Here is a 26043-nt window from a genome sequence, read left to right on the forward strand (position 1 = left end):
TGTTTTGTTGATTCATCTACAATGTTAACTCCTCTGGTTTTGCTGACTAAAAACATGGCTCTGTATACAAATGTATGCACATGCCTGTGACCTGAGGATAACACTTCACACACTTGATGAAGTGGGAATTGGTTAGTCTTTAGTGTGCCTCAAGACGCTTTGTTGTTTAATCCTACAGTGGCTGATTGCATATTTTTTTTCCAGAGAATAATACTGAAATTCAGATAAGAACTGCAACATGTATGAAAAATAAAATCCCAACTATGCAAACTCAAGCTAAGCAAAGAAGTGGTTTAAGGGACATCAGTTGATCTACTTCGGTGAACTAACATTAAATCAGGTTTGCTTTTGTAAGATCAAGGACAAGTTAAGTAACTGTAAAAACAGACAGGAAGCTTTTAAAAAACCAATGAAATTACCTATTCTCTTTCTTTACATACAGACCAGTTGTTTGATCAATCACGTGAATCTTCACCATGGGATGCGATACCATGAGATCAGTTTTAAGCCTATCAGTTCGATGGATGTAAACACCTAAAATGAGGCTATCATCAAAAGCAGGTTTTGATTCTTCTGAAACACCTCCAGCAGCCACACACGATGTATTTTCTTCAGCGCTTTCTGTATTTTCTTCTAATGCTAGGAACAGAAGAACATTAACTAATTTTGTCTTGTATATAATTCATTATAAAATGTTACATATATAAACAGCAGCATATTTGTTTCACTAGATTATTTAACAAGAAATTGAACAAGCACTGCTTAGCAGCAAAGGAATTCTTTTCAATATGAAACACGTCTACCATCTAAGGTTCCACTCCTACATGCACTTACAGTCAATTCCTGTTAGGAAAGGACCTCTGATCCACGAGTAACAGCTACATAAATGATTTATTTGCATTAACCGTTCTATATGGAAGACAAATACTTCCAGAAGATGTAACTGAAACTTTTCTTAAGCAGAGATTTCTGCATTGCCAGTGCATCCTGCTCATTGCCACATTATCTTCTTCATTACAATTGATCACATGAGAGGACCACCATTGGAAGCTGTTATTCATACATATAAAGGACATTTCAAAGCACATGAATTGGCCGGTATTGAGAAACCTTTCTGAAATAAATAGGAGAGAAGGCCAGTTAACTCACCTAGTAAACTGACAATATGCTTGTTTTCTGTAGCTGTGTTTAGTCATGATTCTACCCGGGTAAAATGCTGGTTGTCCAGTGTTCCAGATCACAGGAAGAAACTCTCCCTGGGTACAGCATTTGCCTCTGTGGACAAATGTTGTACTAAGGTTGAGCAGGGCGCATGGCTACAAGTGTGCCATTAAAAGGCTGGGCGGCACTCTCTATTTCCTCATGTACCAGGCATATTAAAAACTAAATAGAGGTGACCTAAATTGCACAATGCTCATAGCCAACGGATCATCTGAATCATGGAGGGCTTGCAGTTATATGCAAAGTGTCTGTCACACGCACACATGATGAAACTATTCAGACAACTTAATCGCCAGAAGTATGGTACAATATGGATCACAACAAAAGAGAAAAGCACAAAATACGATATTGTGCATCTGCCCTTCCACTCAAGTACTGGCAAGATTTGCTAAGATTCTACCTACACAGACCTTTTCTGGGTTTTCGTTTTGCTTTATTTCTTTTAGATTTCTGGTTATCAGCATTATCCTCCAGCTCTTGTTGCCCTGCTAACACATCGTCCTCGTTAGGTTTTGATATGAGTAGTCTTTCCAGTGATCTCTTTTGGCTAATATTCTCTTCTTCTGGGCCATTCTGTAGTTCAGAGAGGGACACTGCACTGCAATGAAGTAAGTTTCACCATTAGCAAGTATAAATGTACACATACACACACCCCAGAATTCGCCAAAACAGCCATTCAGAGATTTAAATAAGGAGCACTTTGCCTCCCCGCACCAGTCAGGAACCCAGACTTGGACAGAGTGAAAGAGCAGTTTAGTTAGGGTGGAGTCTAGGGATGTGCATGAAATGGATTTTGTGTTCTGTTTTGAGCTTGAAAAGAAATGCAGTTGAACCAGCTGTTTTGATGGAACAAACGTGAAATGTTTTGGAACTCGAAATGCCCCATTGTTCCCCTGCTAACAACGTTTGTGGTTGGGTGGTAGGTAGCACCCATCATGCCCACAACCCACACAACCCACTTTAGGGTCCCTAGGAGCTACTCATGGGGAACAATGGAGGGTTTCAAGTTTCCCCATTGCTCCCTATGGCCGGAACAAGTTGCACTCACAGAGTGCAGTTCACAAAGGTTTTGCATTGCAATTTGCATTGCATTTTGCAACCCTGCCTTGAGAAACACTGCAGAAGCACACAGTAGAAGGAAATCTGTCCCTCCCAACACAGATTTCAAACACAGTCCAAAAAATATCATTGACCCAGAATCCACTGCCAGCCACAGTGCCTGCACTGCAGTAATAATCATTGGCACAAGTTGCTCTCTCACACACAATAATGACTCCTTACATTACTTCCTAACATTGCAACAGCTGCCAAAGCAGCCCCCTTAGCAGTCAGCAAGCATAGCCATAAGCACAACTAGAGCAACTTCAGCCACATTTTGATTGAGTATACCTAGCAATGCAGCAGATTGCAGAGCAAAACAGAGCAGTGACTGAAGCACACGTTCGTCTTAAGGCCATGCATGGAGCTCATCAAAGCAATCACCAAGAAATATTACACACAGAGAGTGTGCTGTGCTACCACTGTCCATTTCTTGCCACAGCATTATCTCACAAACAAAACAAACCATAACTCAAGGAAGGCAGGCACCCAAGTTCTGCCTTTCTCAATCTGAGATCCAGCAAAACCAGAAACCTATAGTAGCAATAGAACAGCATATTATACTCAGTGACGAAAAAACCACAAAATCAAACCTTCTTTGATTCCTTCCTCCTCTCCTCCTGATGATCCTCTTCTTCCAGAAAAGCACACTATAAGGGCTCTCTCTGCTCCCAGTCCCTTGGAATACATTGAATCTGAAATTTCCTCCTTTTGTGTTTCCCCTCCCTCCACCCAGCCAATGGGAGCACAGTTGCCCATTAGGAGTGTGCGTGGTTCGGTCCAGCACAATTCAAAAGACCGCTGGACCGGTCCGGAGGTCCGGTGGTCCAGATGGGCGGGGGACTGTTGCTTTAAGCAGGGGGGTGGTAGTACTTACCCCTCTCCCCCCCCCGCGCCGCTCTTCCCCCTCCGGTGCTGTGTCATTTGAAAAATCTTCTTGGGGTGACAGAGTTCCCCTGTCGTTGTTTGTAAAGCCTTCAAAGAGACGAGTGCTAGCAGCACGCATGAGTGCTAGCAGCGCCTTCAAAGCGACGAGTGCTAGCGGAACTCTGCCGCCCCAAGAAGATTTTTCAAATAGCAATAGCAATAGCACTTACATTTACATACTGCTTTATAGCCGGAGCTCTCTAAGCGGTTTACAATGATTTAGCATATTGCCCCCAACATTCTGGGTACTCATTTTACCGACCTCGGAAGGATGGAAGGCTGAGTCAACCTTGAGCCCCTGGTCAGGATCAAACTTGTAACCTTCTGGTTACAGGGCAGCAGTTTTTACCACTGCGCCACCAGGGGCGCAGCAAGGAGGGGGAAGAGCGGCGGGGGGGTAAGTACTACCACCCCCCGCTTAAAGCAACAGTCCCCCCCATGCCGGACCGGGGTGCACCAGACCATGCACACCCCTATTGCCCATGACAACATTTGATCTGTATAATAACAAGCCCACCAAGAAGCAAGGAGATTGCAAACCAACTAGGGGTGTGCACGGAACAGCAGAGCTGCGGTCCGGCACTGTGTGGGGGGTTCCTTTAAGGGTGGGGGAGGGTTTACTTACCCCTCTCGCCCCTTTCCCCCCTCCAGCGTGTGTATTCTATGTAGTAATTGGGGCGGCAGGATACCTCCCTTCTCCCGCTTGAGTGCAAAAGGCTGCACGGAGCCTTTTGCGCACACGCATGTCACGCGCACGCTTCACGTCTCCGCAAGGTGTGTGCATGTGTGTGGACGCCCGCGCGCGCACGTCGCAGAGACGTGAAGCGCACACGTGACGTGCGCGTGCGCAAAATGCTCCGTGCAGCCTTTTGCACTCAAGTGGGAGAAGGGGCGGCAGGGAGGTATCCTGCCGCCCCAATTACTACATAGAATACGCGCGCTGGAGGGGTGAAAGCGGCGGGAGGGGTAAGTAAACCCTCCCCCACCCTTAAAGGAACCCCCCCCCAACCGAACCGAACCGGCCAGGTCCGGACCGATCCGGACCAGTCTGGAGGCCTTTAGAATGGCCTCCAGACTGGTCCAGGCCCATCCCTAAAGCCAACCAGAAGCCAGTGAAAGAAAACCAATCCTCAAGGGAAAAACAGACCTCCAAAATGGTGCTCAGAACATTGAAACATTCCGATCGAAACGGGGTGGTTCTGCTCCAAGCTCAAAACAAGCCCTTTATTTAAAGGGTGTCTGAGTGCCTCCAAAATGGTACCTAGAAGACTGAAACAGTCCAGTCAAAACAGGGTCATTCTGATCCAAGCTCAAATAGGCCCTTTATTTAAAGGGTGATCTGTTTCAAGCTCAAAATGGCCCATTTAGATTCGAAACATTTCACCATCGAAACGTTCTGCACTTCCCCAGTGGAGTCAAAACACTGGAAATGCATTGCCCCCGATTCCCACAGTCCTGGAGCTTGCTCACCCTGCTGAAGCCAGTCCCGGAGTGGCAGAGGGAAGAAATGATCCCTCCCCGCACTTGGTAGTGGAACAAAATATCTGTGCAAAAGTGGCTCTGGAATATGAGAGGGCAACATCCAAGGAGAAGTAACAATGATATGGCTCAATGCATTACAGTGAAATGCTGCTTCTTTTGACGGGCAAAGGATACCTTTCCTATGTGACAGTGTCCATGTCTATCATTATAGCCATGACAGAGCTGGGGAGCAAAGAGGACATGTGTGGCTGGGAGTCATTTTTTAAAGGCTAGAGGCAAAAGGGTGACTAAAGATTCCGTCAGAGTTCATCTATCACTAGAGTTAAGCAGGGGAAGAGATGTAGGAAAGCCAGCTGCTGTTTAACCTCTTTTCCTCCCAGACCTGCATAGGAACCTTAAGGGAAGAACCTTGCTTTCTCAGTTGAGTTCTGCCACAATCACCACAACGTCAAAGACTCATTGCCTCCCCGCAACTCAGAGTGAAACTACATGGACAGAGAAGAAAATCTGGTGTGCTTGACCTTCAAATATGTCAGCACCATTACTTTCCCCTAAAAATCATATGTTCAGACTACAGTTCAGAAAAGCATATCCCTCTTTTCCATCTCCAAACAATCAAACGGTTATTTAAGATGTATACTCACACTGTTTCAGCTTCAGAAACAACCGGCACTTCTTTTTTCTTTTTCTTCTTTTTGCCCACTTCATTGTTCAATACCACTTCATGGCTTTGAACACTGGAGGTGAATTCAGACATCTGTTCCTTAAGTTTCTTTTTTATTTTCTTCTTAATTGCATTGGCTTCTTCCTCAGCCACTTGCTGCTGATAGGCTTGAATTAACTGTTCTTCCTCATCTAATTCAGATACCTCTCTCACTTCATTCAAGGCACTTTTTATGTTGCTGTACCCTTTTTGATGGAGTGCATCTGCCTGTAATACACTTTTTGGTTTTTTCTTTGAAAAAACATGAAGCTGTTTTTCAAAACTGTCTAACTTAGTTTCAGATAGATTTTCTTCCTCATTAAGTTGTTCTTGTAACACTGCCTTTTTCTTCTTCTTGTTAGACTTCGCTTTCTTGCTTTCTTCTCCACTAACAACATTATTATTTATTTTTTCCGCAACTGAGGCCTTGTCTCTCAGCTTGTTTTTTGTAAACCGTGGACTCCTTTCCTCAGGGTTATAAGTGTTATTTATAATTACCTCATCATTTTTGCTTTCTTTGGTTAGATCAAGACGATTTTTGAATGTCTCAAGCTAAAATCAAAACAAAGACATTGAAAAGCTGTCTACCTGTAAATTATAAGCATCTATATTGTAACAGTAATAATTTTGGTACATGCCTCATTTTATTGTGTGAAGTGAAGTCTAACTGAGTCTTAATTGCTTTAAGTAACACTTAACAGATGGAATTCATACTGAACATGAAAAGATTTAAGATTTGAGCAAGATTTTAATATATTCAAGTATGTTGTAAGAAAAATTGCTCAGATGTATTCTAGTGTCACTGAAAAATTGTCATCAGAACATTTTTTTATTTTTAAAGAGAGTTGAAATTGAATTTTTAAACACACAATGTTTATATCTAACATAAATGTTACTGAAGGATGTTGGGGTAATTAAATGACCACAGGCATGGATTCATTGAAACAGCATTTTACAAAACATGCTTATAGTAAAATGGAAGCTCTGATAGTAACTAAGATGTTTTACAAGTTGTATTGAGAGCAACTCCAAAGATACAGTCAACATAATCTGGTTACTTAAATAACGTTATGTTGTTTTTACTTTTACTACTACTACTCTATTTTTGCTCTAGCCGCATTCTCACAACCACCCAAACATATTTCCCTGATGGCTGCACAACCCTTACAGATATATTTTCCAGTGGCACAGAATGGTTCCAGGGGAAGGGGAGGTAACTGAAATTTGTGCTGCACAAGCACCAGTGCTCTCAGTTGAACCCATCATCAGCATTGACATGTCTCGGGTAGCACTTGCACTTTATTAGTTATGATGTCAGTCACCGTATCCACTTCTGGGCTTTTACCTCTTTAAGAAGGGGATTAATTGTTGCCATTCAGAGGAGGGCAACAAAGATGGTAAAGGGTTTGGAAACTAAGGAGGAATGATTAAAGAGCCCCTGGTGGTGCAGTGGTAAAACTGCCGCCGTGTAACCAGAAGGTTACAAGTTCAATCCTGACCAAGGGCTCAAGGTTGACTCAGCCTTCCATCCTTCCGAGGTCGGTAAAATGAGTACCCAGAATGTTGGGGGGCAATATGCTAAATCACTGTAAACCTCTTAGAGAGCTTCCAGCTATAGAGTGGTAAATAAATGTAAGTGCTATTGCTATTGCTAAAGGAGCTGTGTATGTTAAGCCTGAGGAGAGGAGAGGAGGGGAAGATGAGATAGCAGTCTTCAAATATCTGAAGGGCTTTCACATAGAAGGTGGAGCTCTCTTCTCTGTTGTTTCTAAGGGCAGGATTAGAACCAATGGGTTGAAATTACATGGAAGTAGATTCAGTCTAGACATCAGGAAGAATGTCCTAACTCTAAAATCTGTTCAACAATGGAACAGCTTGCCTTGCACAGTGTTGGGCTATCTTTCACTAGAGATTTTTAAACAGAGAGCAGATGGCCATCTGTCAGGTATACCATAGCAGATTCCGGTAATAGCAGGGGGTAAGACTAGAAGACCTTCAAGGTCCCTTCCAACTCTAAAATTCTAGTATTCTAAGTAATTCTGCTTTACTCACCCCTCAGCTCTTGTCTCTAATTCTCCACCTAACAATCTTCCAAGTTCCCCTCTCTCTGCACTAGAAACTCTTTTGGATAGATCCTCTATCCTTCTCAGGTCCTCTACTTTTCTCAAAAACAAAACAAAAATTACACTCCACCACTTCTTTGCACAATTCCACTTCTAAAGTTATAAACCTGATCTCTGCAAGTATACCAGTGCATCAGATGCAAGAAGGGTGTACCTATGTATGTATATTTGGGAACCTTGGCTCAATCAGAGTTCCCAGATACTTGCATACCATTCCCACTTGCATTTGCTGAGGGATATACCAGTGTAACTATGTGCGCATACAGAAACTGTATTTATTATGTAAAATGTGATGTTACCTTTTGATACCATCTTCCCTGTGCACAAGCCAAATGCCTATTCAGTTTCTCAAACCCCCACTACCACCGTACAGAAAGGTCTGTGAAATTTTCCAGGCAGAATGATGGTAGCTTACTGTGAAAGGATGGCTCCAGCCACTAACCTTCATTCTTTAGCCCTTCACACTCCTCCCCCGCCCCCGCGCCCCGCACCTCTACATTGCCTGCCTTCATCCCATCCCCCAACTTCCCAAACCTACTCTTGGGTTGCATGCAGGATGATGGGAAGCACACTGGCCTGCTCCTATCCCAAAATCAAGTCGTATTTAGCATGGAAGAGGAGAAGAGGCAATTTGTCTTGACTGTACTGCCTATTCTCCCTGGTCTCCCCTGCACCCAGTTTCCAACTTTCTATTTTTGAGTCATGTTCAGCATGACCCAAATAGAATGTTGTAAAGTGATCTGTAAACTGTTTGTTTCTATTGTGTTTCTAAAATGTTCCACAGTCTTCATCAGATTGTTCTTATAACAGCCCTGTAACATTATCATTATTCCCAGAGGCAATTAACAGGAAGTGACCTCATTTCATTACAATCACCCAGATGCACTGGCAGAACTAAGACAGAACAGAGCAAGGCCACCAGGTAGTAGGAAGTTCTGCAACCTATTCTCGTTAAGGACAGTGAAAAAACAATGGCGGGCAAGGCTGTGAAGGTCAATAGTAAAGTCACTTTTATTGCTTTTAGCCAAGGGTTCCCAACCTGTGGTACTCCAGATGCTGTTGAACTAAAACTCCCATCATCCCCAGTTACAATTTATTATGGCTAGAGATTATGGTAGTTCAGCAACATCTGGAGCACCACAGGTTGAAAACCCCTGCTTTGAGTCATAGGCTGTTCCCAGGGCTAGAGTCTGGGGTAGGCATTGTTTGGTAACTGCCAAGCATCTAGGACTCTCAGAAGGGCCTACTGCTGATCCCTGAGACCACGCTATGGCCATAGCCTTTGTGTGGCAATGATGGAGTGACTTTTGGGGGGCAAAAGGCCACTCTGCTGCCTTCTCCACTCCCCCCATCCCATACACCAAGGTAGCCCCACCACAAACCTTAGGATGAGCTCCTCAAAGTAGAAAGGGCCATGGAGGGCATTTTGCCAGGCAGCCTAGCTACCTCTGTTAACTGAACAAGGAGACACATTTTTAAGTGATGATTTGCTTATATTTTTCAGGGGGAGAACAACTGTATCTGTGCAAACCCAGCACAGTATCCCTCCAGTGGTGGTGGTGGTGGTTGTCTACCTTATATTTCTTTTTAGACTGTGAGCCCTTGGGGACAAGGAATCACCCTGTTTGTTTTTTAACAAGGTTTACTATTTAAACCTCGTTGAGAACTTCTGTTGAAAAGTGGTATATAAATATTTGTTGTCGTTGTCGGAGTACTAGTAGCAGCAGCAGCAGCCTTGACACCTGGTCCTGGCCATTTTAATGTAACACTGACCCAGCCTACTGATGGCAGGGACAGTTATTAACTAAAATACACAAAATATTGGTTCAATTAATTACCTGAACAATTAAGGTAGTTGTTTAATTGTTTCTCATTTTAAAAAAATTGAACATTTTTTTGCTGTCACTGAAAAAAATGTTATCTCTGTATGTGGCAAATAAATCTTCATTTGACAACAAGCTGCAAATAATGTCAGTTATACAGAAGCCAGAAACTTTAGAGTATATTTAACCTTGCGACTAGAGATATCCCTTCTATGGATGAAATCCTAAAACTGTGGAGGCGCTGCATGCAAAGCATCTCCTCAGCATTTAGAAATGTAGAGTCCTGCTGAGAGGTTTTTGTCAATCTCTTCTTCACCTGAAAATATGTCCCTGAAGGCCACACAGCCATCAGGAAGATATTTTCACATGTTAAAAAGAGCTTCTAGGGAAAGGAGAGATTGGTTAAAATTGTCCCTACAGTCAAAGAGTAGAATTCTGGATTACTACATTCTTTGCATGCAGCACCTCCACAACTGGATGTTAGCCTATGCTACTAACACTTCGGCATAGTTACTGCCAATTGTACACAATAAACAAGAGAGTTTATTTGGCAAAATGCCATCAGTTGAATATATGCAGGATGTACTTATAGTGTTGTTGTTTTTAAAAAGGACTAGGTCTACTGTTCTGTCTTTATATACAACTGCAAATTAATTTGTAAGTTGTGTCTGTTTTGTTTATATATCCAAGTATAATTAAAATATAAGGAAAACATCATTGGTTGTATTCAGCATCATCTATTATTTTTACTTGAGTAGAAGACCTAATACGATATTCTTTATCTAATTAAAGATTGTGAGAGAATTGGGATACTGATATGTGAAGTCCTGCAGTATCAAAGACTCCTGTATGCACAAGCTCCAACCATTTCAATAGAGCTTCTACTATTATTATTAATCCTTTAATAAAGTTTAGATTACTTGATAATTTTCATTCAGCCTTCTTTGGCTTATATAAAGAAATTTATTCAACGTATCTAACAATGTTTACAAGCTTCAGCAGATTAAGAAAAGATAGGTTCTTTTCATGTCAATAGTACAATGTTGTAGATTAACTGAAGCAACCTCGTTTATGAGCTTCTAGGGGCATCTAGCTGGACACTGCTGGAAAAAGAATGTTGAATCAGGCAGACTTAGGGGTCAATCCAGCAAAGCAGTTCTTATGTCTTTGCATCACTCTGCTACCCCTTTCCCTCAATAGCTCATTCATAATCCTTTCCAAAGAATCTGGCTGCATTCGCACATAACACAAAATCACAGTTATAAGGGGCAGAGGTTGGAATTCCTGAATGTCTGAATGTGTGCAACTGCAGTTTTGCAGCAAAAGGGGACCGAGGTTGCCTCGGCAAACTCCAGTTTGAACCTTCGGTTCGTAGTGAATTTTGCCGCTGTAACCTGAGATTTTTCAGTGGCAGTATTACATCTGAATGCAGACACCACCATAATTGTAATCTGGAACTGTAATCATAGAGAGGGCAGCGCAGACCCACCTGGCATCGCACCCACTCCACGCCTGTGGTTCTTCTTACTGGCCACCTCTCCGAGCACTTGCCTTGCCCTCCTGTCTCTCTCCAACCCAACAAAGCAGTTGCCTGGCAACAGGGACGCCACTATATCCCATCCCAAGCTTCAAAGCCTGTCAAATGGCAAAGTCACAAAGGGGCATGGCCTTTCCCCACCCTGTCCCTTGTTCTTTCCTCCTGGCAATCAAGAGAGAAAGGAAGCAGGATGGCAAGATGGGCACTACATTCTTTGCTCTCCAAAAATGAAGTGATAAAGATGTGTGTTCACAATAACATGCACACAAGCACAGCAACCCCATCAGAGTGCTGGGACAGAAACATATGGCAGGGCAGAGATACCCAGGGTCGGGTTTAAAGGGCAGCCGCAACCAGGAATTCTTGAATGGCTCTGCTCTATTTTTTGCACAATTGAGGGGAGACTAGTGTTAAACAGTGGAGAAGGGGTGTTTTTCCCCAACCCACAAATGAAATTAGAATGCATGATTTTCCCCATGGGATTCTGTGATCCAGAGGTTCCTGGTGTGACCTCTGACGCAGTTTGAACTGTGTGGAAAGGGTTCTATGGTGGTTTCTCTCCCCCTTAAAAATGAAAAGAAAATGCACCATTTGTCCCATAGGATTCTGTGATCCAACCAGAGGAAGCCTATTCTCAAATAATCCTGCTTTTAGCAAAGCATGCATATATTATACCAATTAGCATATGTACATTTTATGCAATTTTTAAATACGAAGTGGTTTCCAGAACCTCAGGGGTATACTCGTGAGTCAAATGGGCCGTAACCCAAAGTTTGGCTTTTAAAAAGCCAAATCTGGCAACAGAGGAGACCTCTTAGAGTCATTTTTTTGTGAACAGCACCAACTATTTCCACTTTTTTGCTGACAGATATTGATTATTTTCACCACCTGGACCTGGCAACCCTATCATGATATCATATAAGATTTCTTATAGTCTGTAGATACTAAGTGAAAAACAATTTTCTCTTTCCATGTGAACATTAATAATACAAGACACATTTAACATTACAATTATAAAGCGTGGGTTTTTTTTTCATATTTTGTATGAAGTTTGCAGCCTTGGCTTCTTGTGCGGGAAAGGATGAAGCAGTAAGATGATCTAGCCACACACCCAGTATAAACATATACTGTAATACTAATTACAGAAACAGCAATCTTGAATCTGAAACTGCATCTGAAGGCTGTGGTTGAATGTATGGGAACTAACAGTCTTAAATTAATCCAGATAAGATGGAAGTGGTCCCTCCTATGACACTATAAGACTCCAGTAATCTCCCTCCTGCAAACTAAACTGACCCTGAAAAGATCACCTTGACTTACTTCAACTATTTAGAGGACTGAATCCTGAAACACTATGCATTTCTCTTTTCAGAGATGTGTATTTCTGTCCAAGGCAGCCAGACAGACATTCATAGCAAATCCAACTTACCACAATATTCTCCTGAGGGCTTAATGTTTTCTTCTTTACCTTCTTGTTATCTGTTAAGCCAGGATGGTTCCTGAATATTTCTTCAAAGCGAACCTTGGTTTTTGCCTTGGCTTCGCTCTCCACTGGAAAAATTGGGCAAGAATTTGATCACTCCAGTTAGTTTGTTACAAATAAAACTGAACATCAGCACTCCAACACAGTGATCATGAATTATATAGAGGACATGCAAGTTGAACAATGCCATGAACATAGCTCCTGCTCTGCACAGAAAGCAAGAGCAAATATCCTGATTTTACTGTACCAGATGTCACTGCAAAAAGGGAAAAACACAAGAGTGCAGACTGGCATAGTGAATCTGCAATATTATTTCCACACATTCAGCGTGTTGCATAAGCCATGGTGATGCACTGTGGGTTTTGTCCCCAAAGACTGGCTTCTGCATCTTAATGCAGAAGCAAATGCATGTCAAATTTTACTGCTGATGTGAATACATAGTCATGTCACATGCATTGCTAGTTGTACACTGGGGCTTTAGGAGCACAAGGCTGTTCTCCAAATCATGGCTCCTGTCTATTGTGCCAGAACTAAAATAAGCTTTCTTATTGTTGAAAATTATCAAAATAATTGTTAGTATCTGTAAATCACTTCCACTATGACAACTGTTAAAAACTTTGAACGATACATATTGTACAAGAGCTCGCACCTGCAGGCATTTTCGGGTCTCTCAAGAGTGACTTAACATGTTACACTTTTCTTTGTCAATGGTCCACATTCTGCAAATAAAATCAGAATATGTCACAGGATACCACCACTAAGGCAAAGCTTAAATAGAATTAAAGACAAACAATTGGTTAAAAAGTTTTCATGTTTGTGACATTTCTTGGTTCCCCTGTGACTTCAAAGCCCCTCTTTAAGGCGTCTCTCAATAAAGAACAATAAAGGTTATATAATATTGTCTTATACAGGTGTACTTCTGCTTATGTTGCCATTACCCAGGTTCACCAGGTGTCATTTTTGGTAACTTATAGTGAGGGCTAGGAGTCTAGGTATAGATAGAAAAGAGACTTCACCACATTTTACATAAAATTAACAATACTAAAGGTTTTATTTAAAAGTGTGATTCAAGGTTTCAGAATGCTTGTGCTTAACTTGGTTGCAGATGTAACTTCGAAACTGGTATCTGACAACTTGACAGTGGCTGGTATGCTTCATGGTAACAGTACTTAAGGATTTCTTATAGATAACATTATGTTCAATTGATATTAAAGAAGATGATTTTAACTGGAGGATTGATTTTACTCAGGCTATGCTGATTACATTTTTGTTCCTTTCCAGCATTAGTTCAAGCTCTTTCTTTATGATCATTAAGGAAGTATTCTTATTCACATTCCCCTTTCTATACTTCCACCCAAAGTGTTAGGTGAATTTACCTACTCTGTCTCATACAGCCTGTGTAGGAGAGTTTACTAGGTAACTTCTTATGTTTAGGTTTCACCAGAGAGAGATCAAGCCATCTCTCTTCTCCCGAGATCTTCTCCTATACTTGATCCTTCCTCTAACAAGATCTTAACTCCAACCCAGCTCTTTTATCTCAAAGGGCAGGACACTCTTTCACTGACTTCTCTTCCCGAGAGTCAGAAAAACTCTCTCACTAACCCTCCTCATGACAAAGTCTGTTAACTGTCATTCTCTTCTCAACATTCCAACCAGGGTTTCCTGGTCAGTGCAGAGGCTGCTCCACTAAAATGCCCTGGCAGCACTCATTATATTCTATTAAGCCTTGAACCATATTTACCAGGTCTTCTACATAAACAAACCAGAACTTAACAGACATGCAACTAAAACAAACCTTACACAAAGGAAAAGTACTTATTCCTCTGCAAAGTGTATTAATTTTATTCATTCTGTTTGAACTCTGAACCGCTACTCAAGATTTCTGTCACACTTTACATTAAGAACGTATCTTGTTGGGATTCCCAGCACCTAATCAGACCGAGCACCTCCCCACATGCCACAAATGTGGCTGGCTCACCCACAGCCACACTGTCCGATACAGCTGCCAGCTCTGCATATGGGACAATACTGAAGTCGCGCCATTGACTGCATGAGGAAGATTGTCCGTGTAACTGGCCACAGCACAGGTAAGGCAAGCCAAGGGATTCTCATGAGAGTCAAGTGGAATGAGCTCTTGCAGGGCTACAGTGCAGTGGGAAGGGATTTTAGAAGAAAGAGGAGAGGTGGTCGAGGAGGAGGAGAGAAGCAGTGAGATGGCAGCCATACAAGGGGGGAGCCCAGGGTTGGCCTAGGGAAGACAGCTCCACTGGGAGGAAGAACTAGGTGACTGACAAACCTGCCCCTCTCCACTACTAGAGCTGTTGCCAGCAATGCTTTTCTGCTGGCTCCCAGGAGCCACCTCATTTGTATTTGAGTCTTCAGGCTTGGAGATCTCACTCTGGATATGCTCAGGAGCTTCACAGCATCGTGAGCTCTCCATTTATGGCACATGGAAACAGGTCACTAAGCAACAGTGGGCCAGTCACCCCTATATTTGGCTCCTAACAAGCAAATTCGAAAAGGGAGCAGATGCACGCACTTCCTATGCTGGGATACCCTAAGCAGACCCCAGAAGTTAACTAAAAGCAGGTTAACTCTCTGCCAAGGCCACTCTGCACTCAGAGTGAACTGCCTTCCCATCCTCTCCTTTCACAAAGGATAGCAGCCAGCTAATGTGCCAATTAGTTCAGCAAAAAATAACACAGATAATCTCCCTCCCCTCACAAAAGAGGTTGAGTCAGTGATAAAGACCTAAGAGATGCACTCATTAACCTTCCGCCCACACGCCTTTCTCCTTCTCACATCTATGCACTCTGTTTTCACGACAAAAGCCTCAGCAATCCCCACATTGTTACACTCAGGAAGATATCAGCCACAATGGAATCCTTGCAGGTTCTACCCAACACATCTGTCCAACAAAAAGAGACACTTTGAATGTGCCCCCAGGATATGTTTTTGGGTATAAGAAGTCCCAATTACATGAACCAGTATGCTTTTTGTATACCAGCTATCTTGAAGTTACCAGCAGCTTTTTGGTGATTTACTATCCACAGGCCACCATGCAAGGCTGTATTCAGTTCTTTGTATCACCCTTCAGATCGGCTTTCTTGCCTGATCTGCCCAGTCTTCCTTGCTAACATAGGAAGCTGGTCCCATGGAGGAAGCACCCTAGTGGATTCATCTCTCTCAACTAACCCTCCAACCTTCTTGCACTCGCCTTTGCCAGAGCTGTCCCTGAGGAACGAAGTCCGTCAGTGGTTCTAGGAGCCTTGAGATCCCTTCTTCCAGATCAGATGATATGAGAATTTGTCCCTCACTGGGCCCAATTCTATCTCTATTCCCCTTTCTTAAATGCAACTGCCTCCCTCTCTAAAAAGCCGCTTTCTCTTGCCCGCCTGGGATCTTACACAATTAGGACATTAAGCTAAAATGCCTCGTTGCAGTTAAACGTATTTTTGATAGTAATATTGCTTTAATCACACAGTTCTTTCTGCTGTACTCCTCCCTACAATAAATACTCTCTTTTGATTTTGAAACTTAAATGCTGTCTCAGTCCAATCATTTCCAGAGTCCACAACTTTGCGCACATTAAATCTGGCATGAAACTGTCCTTTCTGAATTAATTTCCCCACATAAGCCCGAACACAGATTTTGGGGTATTCACCAATCACCCCGGGGCAGTTTCATTAACAGAGCCTCCAGGAGTGCTTCATTTCACCAACAGCAATCCCAGGGCAGGACTCAAAAGGATTGTTCAGCTCTTCCATGAACACAAGTGTGCTCTGGATATATGCTTCTTGAACAGCAGTCCACCCTACCCCGCCCATCCTGAATGATAAAGACTTATGAAACATGGAACTGCAAAAGCAGTTTGTTATATGGATGGGGAGTGGGTGGTCAGCCGTTCAAATAAGGCAAAAATCCCCTTGAATGGGCATAAGTTATTGGGCTCTCCCAAAATAGTTATTTGGATCCTAAATTGGGTGATTCCTCTATTTTTGACCAAACAACTTATTTTTCATCATGTACACCAAATGCCTAATAACTTATTAGCAGCCTGATCTAAAGAGTTTTCATGCTAATATAATAGGGTTTGTATAGTGAAGATTTCTACACTGCCTTTTAGCCCAAAAGAGAACGAACAAGATGGCCCATTCTTTAAGAATTCACCACTTTTTTTTAAAAAAAGCCCATAAAAGAAAGAAAACACAGCAAATCATCAAGAGACAGTAACTAAAGTTCTCAGACCAAATACGACGATTATTAAATACCATCAACCAGTTCTCCCCAAATGCTGCTGAAATTGTTTTTTAAAATTCTTAGTCTACTAAAGATCTAAAGAGAGAAGCCTAGCAATACTTAGTCTAGGATATACCAACAGACGCACTGGATTAATTACTTATCTGTAACAGCATGTACAGATAAATGATTAATAATGCTTGTGCTGATGTTGCAAAATTGCAGTGGTGTCACAGATACACTAGGGCAGACATTCAAGGCTTCAGTCTGGGTCCCTATGCTTGTTTCAGTATTTTCAATGATTTCACAAAAACACCCATTAACTTAATAGAGGATTCCACCAAAGAAGTTCCTGACAAACTGTGTGTCCATGAAGCCTAAAGAACAACTACTGTTGTTAGTACCTAGCAGCACACTACTGGAAGTGGGCTCCTTCCCCTGGGTTTATTTTATTTATTTTATTTTTATTGTTCAATTTATATACCACCTTTCACAATGCATCTCAAGGCAGTTTGCAAAAGTTAAAATACAATAAAATTCCATAAAAATTACATTTAAAATCAATCAAACATTACTTTAAAATCAATCAAATATTAAAACCATAGAACACCAAGAAACAATTAAAAAGAAACAAACGCAAGAAACCTGAGAAACCTGGAGCCTCTAGGAGGTAAACGCCTGGTTAAATAAAAGTCTTTAGTTGCTTTTTAAAAGCAGCCACAGTTGTCACACAGCGAATGTTTACTGGGAGAGCATTCCAGAGTCTGGGGGCAATAACAAAGAAGGCCCTCTCCCGTGTGCACGACAATCTAGCCTCTCTCAACGTTGGCTCACGGAGCAAAGGCCCCCCTGATGATCTCTGTCTGGGCCTGTGTTTTCCACTGGCCCATACAGACAGTAAGTAGGGGCTTTGAATACAGCACATCTCTTAGCTGTCCCAATGGCATGGCTTTTATTGCATTGTATAATTTTCTTTGAGCCACCTTGGGGATGTTTCAGATTGAAAGGCAGGATATATATCTTTAAAACAAACAAACAAACAAAAAGATACACAGTGGCCATAATCACAAAGAGAGAGTGCTGCTAACTGAACAATTTGATTTGTCAAATTTGTCAATTTAACAAGCAATCTCATTTTTGTTTTAGCTCTAGCACCCCCTGCTGAAGATTTGGTGCAATTATTATTTTAAGCATTTTATGAAAAATATGTCATTTATTCTGACAAATGTTGAACACATTTGTTAATCCTCAACAAATCGAAAGTCAACGCAAAGAGAAATGTTACCTGCTCCCAAAACATGCCTGGGGATTGGGAGATCTCAGAGGAAGAAGGCACCACAATGGCAAACTAGCCTCTCTTCCTGTTACAGGTGCCATTGTTTCTCCAGAAGTGAATTGCCATGATAGAGACCTGGGCAAGCAAATGAGCCATGTCCATCTGAACATGCTGCTAGCAGCTGCAATCCCACCATCTACCATTTTTAACATAGTTGAATTTACATCACTGGAGTTGGCCCTAAAAGGCTTCAAAACCATACACAGTTCTCTCCAGTTCCATTTACCTCATTCCTACCATGTCCCTTCTCCACCCGTTTCTCCAGTATGTAATTTCTGTAATAGCTGCATGGAATCCACATTATATTACACCTCATAGTGGTGACTGTTAGCAGCAGGCTTTCACATGGATGGTTCAGCATGTGATTGGGGTGGTGTTCTCCATGCCATTATTTGTGCGTGAGGGGAAGGGAGGGGAGGAAACATTTGCACAGGTTTGGAGACAATCACCTCAGCTGTGGGACGAACTGCTTCACTCCTGCCTTAAACAGAGTGGTGAGTTACTCCAGAACAGCATGCAGTTGTTCAGTGTGATGATGACTTCCACACTGAGTGATTAAACGCGGCTTCCGTGTCTTCTATAGCATTTGGCAGTTACATAGGAAGCTGCCATATACTGAGTCAGACCATTGGTCTATCTAGCTCAGTATTGTCTACACAGACTGGCAGCAGCTTCTCCAAGGTTGCAGGCAGGAATCTCTCTCAGCCCTATCTTGGAGAAGCCAGGGAGGGAACTTGGAACCTTCTGCTCTTCCCAGAGCAGCTTCATCCCCTGAGGGGAATATCTTGCAGTGCTCACACATCAAGTCTCCCATTCATATGCAACCAGGGCAGACCCTGCTTAGCTAAGGGGACAAGTCACGCTTGCCACCACAAGACCAGCTCTCCTCTCCATTTCCTCCTCTCCTCTCCATAGTTATGCCCCTACCCTCAACAGCAAATGCTGCTAATACTGTGACAACATCCCATGGTGTTATGTCAGCACAACACTCTGAGACAGCTTTCCAATGCTGTACCACTGACTATAATATTGTACCAGTACAGCAACCTTGAGCACAATTCAGTATGTCAGAACTGACAACTAAGGGGGGATATCTACCTTTAGTTTCCTGCCAGCGGGGATGGCCATGGCGGCAGCTGCAGCAGTGGCAGCAATATCTGAGGAGTTGGCGGAGGCTCCTCCAACCCCCCTGCTGGCCTCCCAAATGATTGGCCGGGTCACAGGCAGCCTGGCCCGGAAAGGGAAGGCCGGGGGTGGCGGGGGGCCCTTGCCCAGCTGGGGAGACCGGCTGTGGCATGGAGGCTGGAGGCGGCGGGAGGGGGAATGGCGTCGGGGGGCCCGCAATGCAGAACTCTCCTAGCGCCCGTTAATTTAACGGGCCTAAAATAACTAGTTACCACATAAAACTAAACTGCCAGCTCAGATGATATTTGCCCTCAAGAACCAGTCCACACAATTAAAATGGGAACATGCCATGTGTACGCATGTCCTGATGTGTTCCTGGTTTCATCCCAAGATCCTCCCATCTTTCTTTAATCATAGCGTGGTTCCAGGAAGATGCAAAAACGTGCATGCTCACAGCACGTTTTCCATTTTAACCATATGGGCCGGTTCGGAGGGGGGAGAGAAATATCGCCTGAAATAGCCCAAATATTGTGCTGAATTCTCTTTGTATTACTCTTCTCCTGACATAAATGTTTTGTTTCCTTGCCACAAAAGTAGTTAACAATCTTAAATGTTTATTCAGAAGAAAATATTGGTGTGCTCAGTCTGACTTACTGCTAGATAAGTGTGCACAGGATTGTTCTATAAACCCACAATCCACAGTGCGGGTTTTGTATTCATCAGCAATACAGTCAGATTACATAACGTGTCAGCTAGAAACGTCAGTGGAGTGTAAATATAGTCCATTAAGCAACTGAATAAGATAAGGATGTTCACCAAGTATAATCCCATCCTCAAACAGAAATGATGTCATCTTATATGAAGATTAAAGCTAGGTAGCCAGTGAAGTTTGAAAGTTGTAACCTAAAAACACAAACGCAATTGCCATAAATATTTGTTTAACTACAAATGTATATTTGAAAACATGTATATTTCTGAATGGTTTTTAATTTCCAGTTGATAGGTACAGTAATGAAGGAAAAGGAATGGAAGCACAACTGCCCAAATTTGTAGCTGGTCTTCATTTCTGGATTCCCCCCCCCCCATTAGCTACAAAGCACTGTAAAGACTGCTTCAATTCTTTGTTATGGCAATTTCTAGGCTGTGATTCCCTTCATTATTTATTCAATTTATTTCTTCAGCACATTTGTATACCGCCCAAAATGCATCTCTCACATCTACATAAAGACAGAAAAATAAGAATACCAATCCCAATACAGAAAGAATTCTAATATCCTGTATATTTTACAAAACAATATGGTAGTCCAACCAGTGGCAACTGGTAGCTTCCAAAGACCATTCACCACTCTCCCCATGGAGCTTCAGTAAGAATTTAGTTTTCACTTCCACTTCAAACACTAGCCCAGGGATCTTCACTGTTTTTGAATTGGGGGTTGCTGCTGCTGAGCTGCCCAAAGAGTGGACCCCCTTTGTTCTGGCTGGTGCCAGAGGTGCCGCCAAACTTTTCAGGGCACCCCTTGCCAACTCACCACCCTGCCAAGCTCTCCACCTGCCATGGCCCTGCTCACCCACCACCATGGTACGGTCTGGATCAGCACTAGTCCCCTCAGCACCAGGCCCAGTTCCTGGCTTAGCACTCTTGCTTCCACTTCCCAGCTGGTTCACATGGTGGTAAGAGGCTGTATGGGCCCTTTCCTCTCACATGCAAGCTAGAGGAAAGGGCACATCCACCTCCTTACTGTGCAGCACAACCATCGCCATTTTCTGGTCTGCTCATGCAGTGGTAAAGGAGTTAATGCTCCTCACTCCTTTCCTCTCACTCATACACAAGAAGGAAGGGCTCATTCAGCTGCTATCTGCTGTACGAACAGGCTGGGAAGTGATGGCAGGAGGAGGATGGGGAGTGAGAGAACAAGAGCATGACAAGCCAGGGGCCGGTCCAGAGCCAAGGGAGCTGGCGGCAGCAGCAGCAGCAGGATGACGGGAAGCAGCAACCCATCATCGGGGCTTGTGTGGGCCCCCCCGCACAATGAAGAACAGTGTTTTATCCAGATTTCTGTCACTGTGCCTAACTTAAATGTGTTTAAGCTTTACATAAGACCTCTTCTGGTGTAATATAACTTGGGCACCTCAGCAATCCCAGTTACAGGGAGAATCTCACCCCAGGTGTAGCATTTGTTTCTGCAGACTACCTATGGACAGTGGAAGGCAGAGTGAGGAATATATTGGTGCAGCGGGCTGGGCTTGCCACCAAGGCACTCCTGTCAGCATTGTAAATACGTAAAAGGCACATGGTTACATAATGCTTAGAGAGAGCTATAGAACGGTCACAAGCAATGCCTCTTGCACTTCATGACCATTTGACTTCATTGGCCCACATGCTCCACAGCATTAGGAGGGTAGAGCAAGACTTGCGCCCTCACAGAGAGGATGTTGTGGGTCTCAGATGAAGGCTTGTCAAACTGCTGAATGCACATGGGGGGGCAATTTTCACTGCTCCCCTCCCTCTAAAAGTACTTTTTCTCCTCTAGAAATATGTTCCTGAAGGTTGTGCGGCTCTCAGAGACATATTTCTGAAATACGGGGGGGGGCAGTGAAAATTGCTTCCCTCTCCCCCTCCATGCATGCTCAGCTGCAAGATTAGCCTTTAATAACATAATAATAACAGCCCTGCTGGATCAGGCTGAAGGCCTATCTAGTCCAGCATCTTGTTTCCCACAGTGGCCACTCAGTTGCCACTGAGAAGCCCACAGACAAGAGGTGAAGGAATGCCCTCTCTCTTGCTGGTGCTCCCAACTGGTATTTAAAGGCATCTTGCCTCTGAGGCTGGAGGTGACGTATAGCCACCAGACTAGTAGCTATTGATAGACCTGTCCTCCATGAATTTGTCCAAGCCCCTTTTAAAGCCATCCAAGCTAGTGGCCATCACCACATCCTGTGGCAGAGAATTCCATAGATTAATTGTGCACTGTGTGAAAAAGTACTTCCTTTTGTTTGTCCCAGTGGTGGCCCGTGAACACACCGCGCTGGGGGGGGGGGGTGCGGTGGGAGGCACCTTTAAGAGTAAGTGAATTCAGTGCTTACCTCTGCTCCCACCACACCTGAACACTGTTCAGTGAAGCATCATGCCACCCAGCAGCCCCTGTGGCAGGGAATCGCCTCCACCACTCACCTGGCTGCTGGCGGTGGCTCGGCTCTGTGGAAGCCAGATGAGTGGCAGAGGCGATTTTCCACCGCAGGGGCTGCTGGGCAGCACACTGCTTTGCTGAACAGTGTTCAGGTGCAGCGGGAGCAGAGGTAAGCACTGAATTCATTTACTCTTAAAGGTGCCTCCCGCCGCCGCCACTCCCCCCCAGCGGCGCGTTCATGGGCCGCCACTGGTCCTAAATTTCCCAGCCTTCAGTTTCATGGGATGACCCCTGGTTCTATTGTTGTGAGAGAGGGAGAAAAATTTCTCTCTACTCCATGAATAATTTTATAGACCTCTCTCATGTCTCCCCGTAGTTGCCTCTTTCCAAACTAAAAAGCTGTAGATGCTGTAGCCTTGTCTCATAAGGAAGGTGCTTCAGGCCCCTGATCATCTGGGTTGCCCTTTTCTGCACCTTTCCCAATTCTATGTCCTTCTTAAGATACAGTGACAAGAGTTCTACAGTAATGGTTAAGCTCTGCAGCAGTCTCTCGGTGAGAGCGCAATTCTTGCTCAACCCCTCTAATGTTGCAAAACATGTGGGCCACTGTTTACATTTTTTCCGCTATACCTATGTATCTATAGCTCTGTTTATGCATTATATAACTGGGGAAGCTGCACTCGGGGTACAGCATCTCCAAGAACATGCTTGAAGTCTCCACCTCTGGCATGATGCACGTAAAAAACACGCCCCCTGCTCTTTATGCTTATGACATTTGTCTGTCAGGAAAAAATACTGTATTCATGGAAAGATCTTCCCATGATCAGAATGCTGGCATGCACCAGTGCGCTGAATCATGGGGAAGATCTCTCTAAAACTGACAAATGCTATAAGAGTGGAAAGCGGGGGGCATGGTTTTTGCACACATCATGGCATTCTTGGAGATGCTCTATTCCTAAACAAGGATTGTGTACATATGCATCAACTGAGGACAACACCTCGTACATCTGATGAAGCAGACTAGACCACAAAAGATTATGCTCTGCCTACAATAAATGTGTTAGTTAAGGTCCCACAAGATTCTTTGTTATGGCATAATCTTGTCATGCTAGTTGGCATTTCCTTTAACTGCATTTAATTGACATCCATTTTTGCCATACAATTCCTATGGGCACGAAACCTGTACCCTGATGGCTAGTTAAACCAGCATCCCAGGCAAACAATGCCAAGCAAGATATTTAGCCAGAATCCTAACTTGTTTTTTCTTATCTGTTCCTTATCTTGATTGTTTCTCCACTAGAGGTGCACACAAGATAAGAATGCAGATCAATAACTTCTTAACATCATCAAAACATTTCATACTGACAGCAGCAGTCAGAGTAATTAAACGGTGGACTAGATTTTATTACTTTCAACAGTGTGTTTCTGGGGGAAATAAAGTTTAATTTACACTCATGACTGGGGTTATAAAATAAAGAGTGTAAGCAAGTCCAGATAAATACACACAGAGTGTCATGGCTGCAATCCTGGGACGACCTACTTGAGAGTAAACCCACGGAACCCAAGGGGACCCACTTGTGCGTCTGGGTAAGAATGCAAAGGACTGGGCTGCATCAGTTGTCTGACCTTCTTGAAGTGGCGAGAAAGCACACAGCGGCTGCCAAGCAAACAGCGCCAGAAACCCATCCAAAGCAATTCCAGCAGGAAGGAAATCTGGGACTCAAGGGCGGGCTAGTGTGCCTGGAGGTGGAGGATGACCTGAGGAGGGAAAATGAGGCGCCGTTCTCCACCCAATCGCATGTGGCGAGAACATGCCCAGGGAAACGTCTTCCATCCGGGGCAGCTTCCACTACTTCATCATATGCCCTCCCCACCTCCGAATGATGGAAATAAGAATAGTCGGGGCTGAGCTTTTGGACTCAAGCGTGGGCGGAGGGGGGGGGGAGGGTACACACCCACCTCCCAATATTGGAGCAGCCGCCTGACTTTCCCCGTAACCACAGCAGGATGTGGCCAAGTAAGACTCTAGCAAGCATTCTGTGCAGGGTAACTCTTTGAAAGGACTGGCGTGATGACAATTCTCCTCCTGCGATGAGGAGGACCGCAAGGGACGGGGAGGGACGTTAGGCTTCCCCGCTGGGAAGGAAAGCCACGTACCCCGCAGCCCTCCTCTCCCCAGGTTGGGTGGGGAGGAACACACTGAACTGGACAACCCGAGAGGGCCCAGCAAGTGTGCAGACTCCCAAGAATCCAGAAAGACGAAGGGAAGGGGGGGGATAGACTCACTTTTCCCCCCGACTGCCTCCAACTGCAGCTGCTGCCTCTTCTGACTCTGGGGACTGTATCCGATTTCACAACCACTGCTGCCTCTCTCCTCCGGGTCAAATGGTCTGCACTTTCATTCTGTTTCTCATCAATTCTTCCCCCTCCTCTGATCAAAATGGTTTCGCCTCAAACAATGCCAGTGGCTGCCAAGGAAACAATACTCTCCAAAGTGCGCATGTGCAAACGTTACGCGGTAGAGCGGCACTTCGTGCGTGTGTCTTTCCCTGCGTGCAACTTCTCCCTCCCGCCCACTTCCCTTCCCCTAGACTAGTAGTAGGTGGTGTCTTTTGCGAACGATGTTGCTGTCTTAATTGAACTGTTGTTGCTTTTATGATGTTTACTTGATAACGTACGGTAGTTGCCATCTGTTAAATTAAGCTTGTGTATTTGGAAAATAATAACAGCTGCGGACATATGCAGTATGAACTTTGAAAATCAGAATAAAAATTAAAAGCAGATCATGTTACGACTTACAAACGCAAAGGAAAATCAGTGAGCACCGCATATTAAAACGTATTCATACAACTCCCCTCTAGATGGCGATGAAGTTATACTAATTCTTAGATTCTGTTCTCAAAAGCATGAATTTTGAGGTACGTCTTTTTACTGACAGTCCTACGACCACGTCATCCATTATTTTGTGCTAGTTTTTACAGCATTGGGACTCGGGAGTCACTGCCGCATCTGCTTACAGAGGAACATCATAATGTGGGAACCGCTTGACCCACTGATAATTCTGTGATCTTCCAAACTCCAAAATAAAATAACAGTGCACTTTGTCTTTTGTCATGGAAAACACTTATACATTATGGGTGTGCGAGGGGGGAAAAACCACTTGGGACTGACTCTTGTTTATCAGAGTATCAAAATTGTTAAGAGTGTTTTCCCACACATAGTCATAGACATCTTGATTACTAGAGAAATCTGGAAATGTCATTTGTATGTCTCTCCCATGAAGCTGAGGACATAACCCACCCACCCCCGCACCCTCTCTATGCACTGGCTAGAATGCTGAGATTTGGTATATACATAGTCCAAGATACCTCAATTATTGGGAAAGACTTTTTAAAAGACATTTTGTAGCGCTTCAAAAATGTCTCTGCTAACCAGAGACAGCAGTCCCCTGCTAACTGAGCAAAGAGACACCTTTTAAAGTGGAGATTCTCTTATATTTAGCAGGGGGAGAGCAACTAGCCCTATCCAAACCCGGCACAGCTTCCCTCCAGTGGCTGTTGCAGGTGTCTGTCTTATGTTTCTTCTTAGATTGTGAGCCCTTTGAGGACGGGACCATTTTTTAAATGTATTTATTTTTCTATGTAAACCGCTTTGAGAACTTTGGTTGAAGTGCGGTATATGAATATTCGTAGTTTGTAGTAGTAGTAGAACAAAAGAAATAAATCTGTGCAATGCCACTGTAGCTCTCTTCTCTTTCCAGAAATACATGGTAAGATTTTGGAAAAGTTTTTAGCTCTGAGCAGTTTAGTAACAGAATG

General features: G+C 43.7%; 1 protein-coding gene across 9 annotated transcripts in view; it reads right to left on the minus strand.

Moving 5' to 3' along the window:
• The window catches only part of AHI1 (Abelson helper integration site 1), a 184473-nt gene extending 159754 nt beyond the window's left edge, over window positions 1–24719 (minus strand). For 4 of the 9 annotated variants that reach the window (XM_053288476.1, XM_053288440.1, XM_053288486.1 and 1 more), the window contains exons 1-6: window positions 24512–24719; window positions 13047–13116; window positions 12344–12465; window positions 5373–5983; window positions 1632–1819; window positions 420–639 (exon numbers count right to left, since the gene is read on the minus strand). In XM_053288476.1, the coding sequence (XP_053144451.1) occupies window positions 420–639; window positions 1632–1819; window positions 5373–5983; window positions 12344–12465; window positions 13047–13056 (1151 nt within the window). In that variant the 5' untranslated portion in view covers window positions 13057–13116; window positions 24512–24719. Of the gene's footprint in view, window positions 1–419; window positions 640–1631; window positions 1820–5372; window positions 5984–12343; window positions 12466–13046; window positions 13117–13773; window positions 14017–23851; window positions 23984–24184; window positions 24383–24511 lie in introns of those variants that run through there. The other 5 variants (XM_053288454.1, XM_053288469.1, XM_053288447.1 and 2 more) reach the window with 5 other exon arrangements.
• Between the last annotated feature and the right edge of the window lie 1324 nt (window positions 24720–26043).

The sequence above is a fragment of the Hemicordylus capensis genome, chromosome 1, assembly GCF_027244095.1.
Source record: "Hemicordylus capensis ecotype Gifberg chromosome 1, rHemCap1.1.pri, whole genome shotgun sequence".
In the NCBI taxonomy this organism is placed as follows: domain Eukaryota; kingdom Metazoa; phylum Chordata; class Lepidosauria; order Squamata; family Cordylidae; genus Hemicordylus; species Hemicordylus capensis.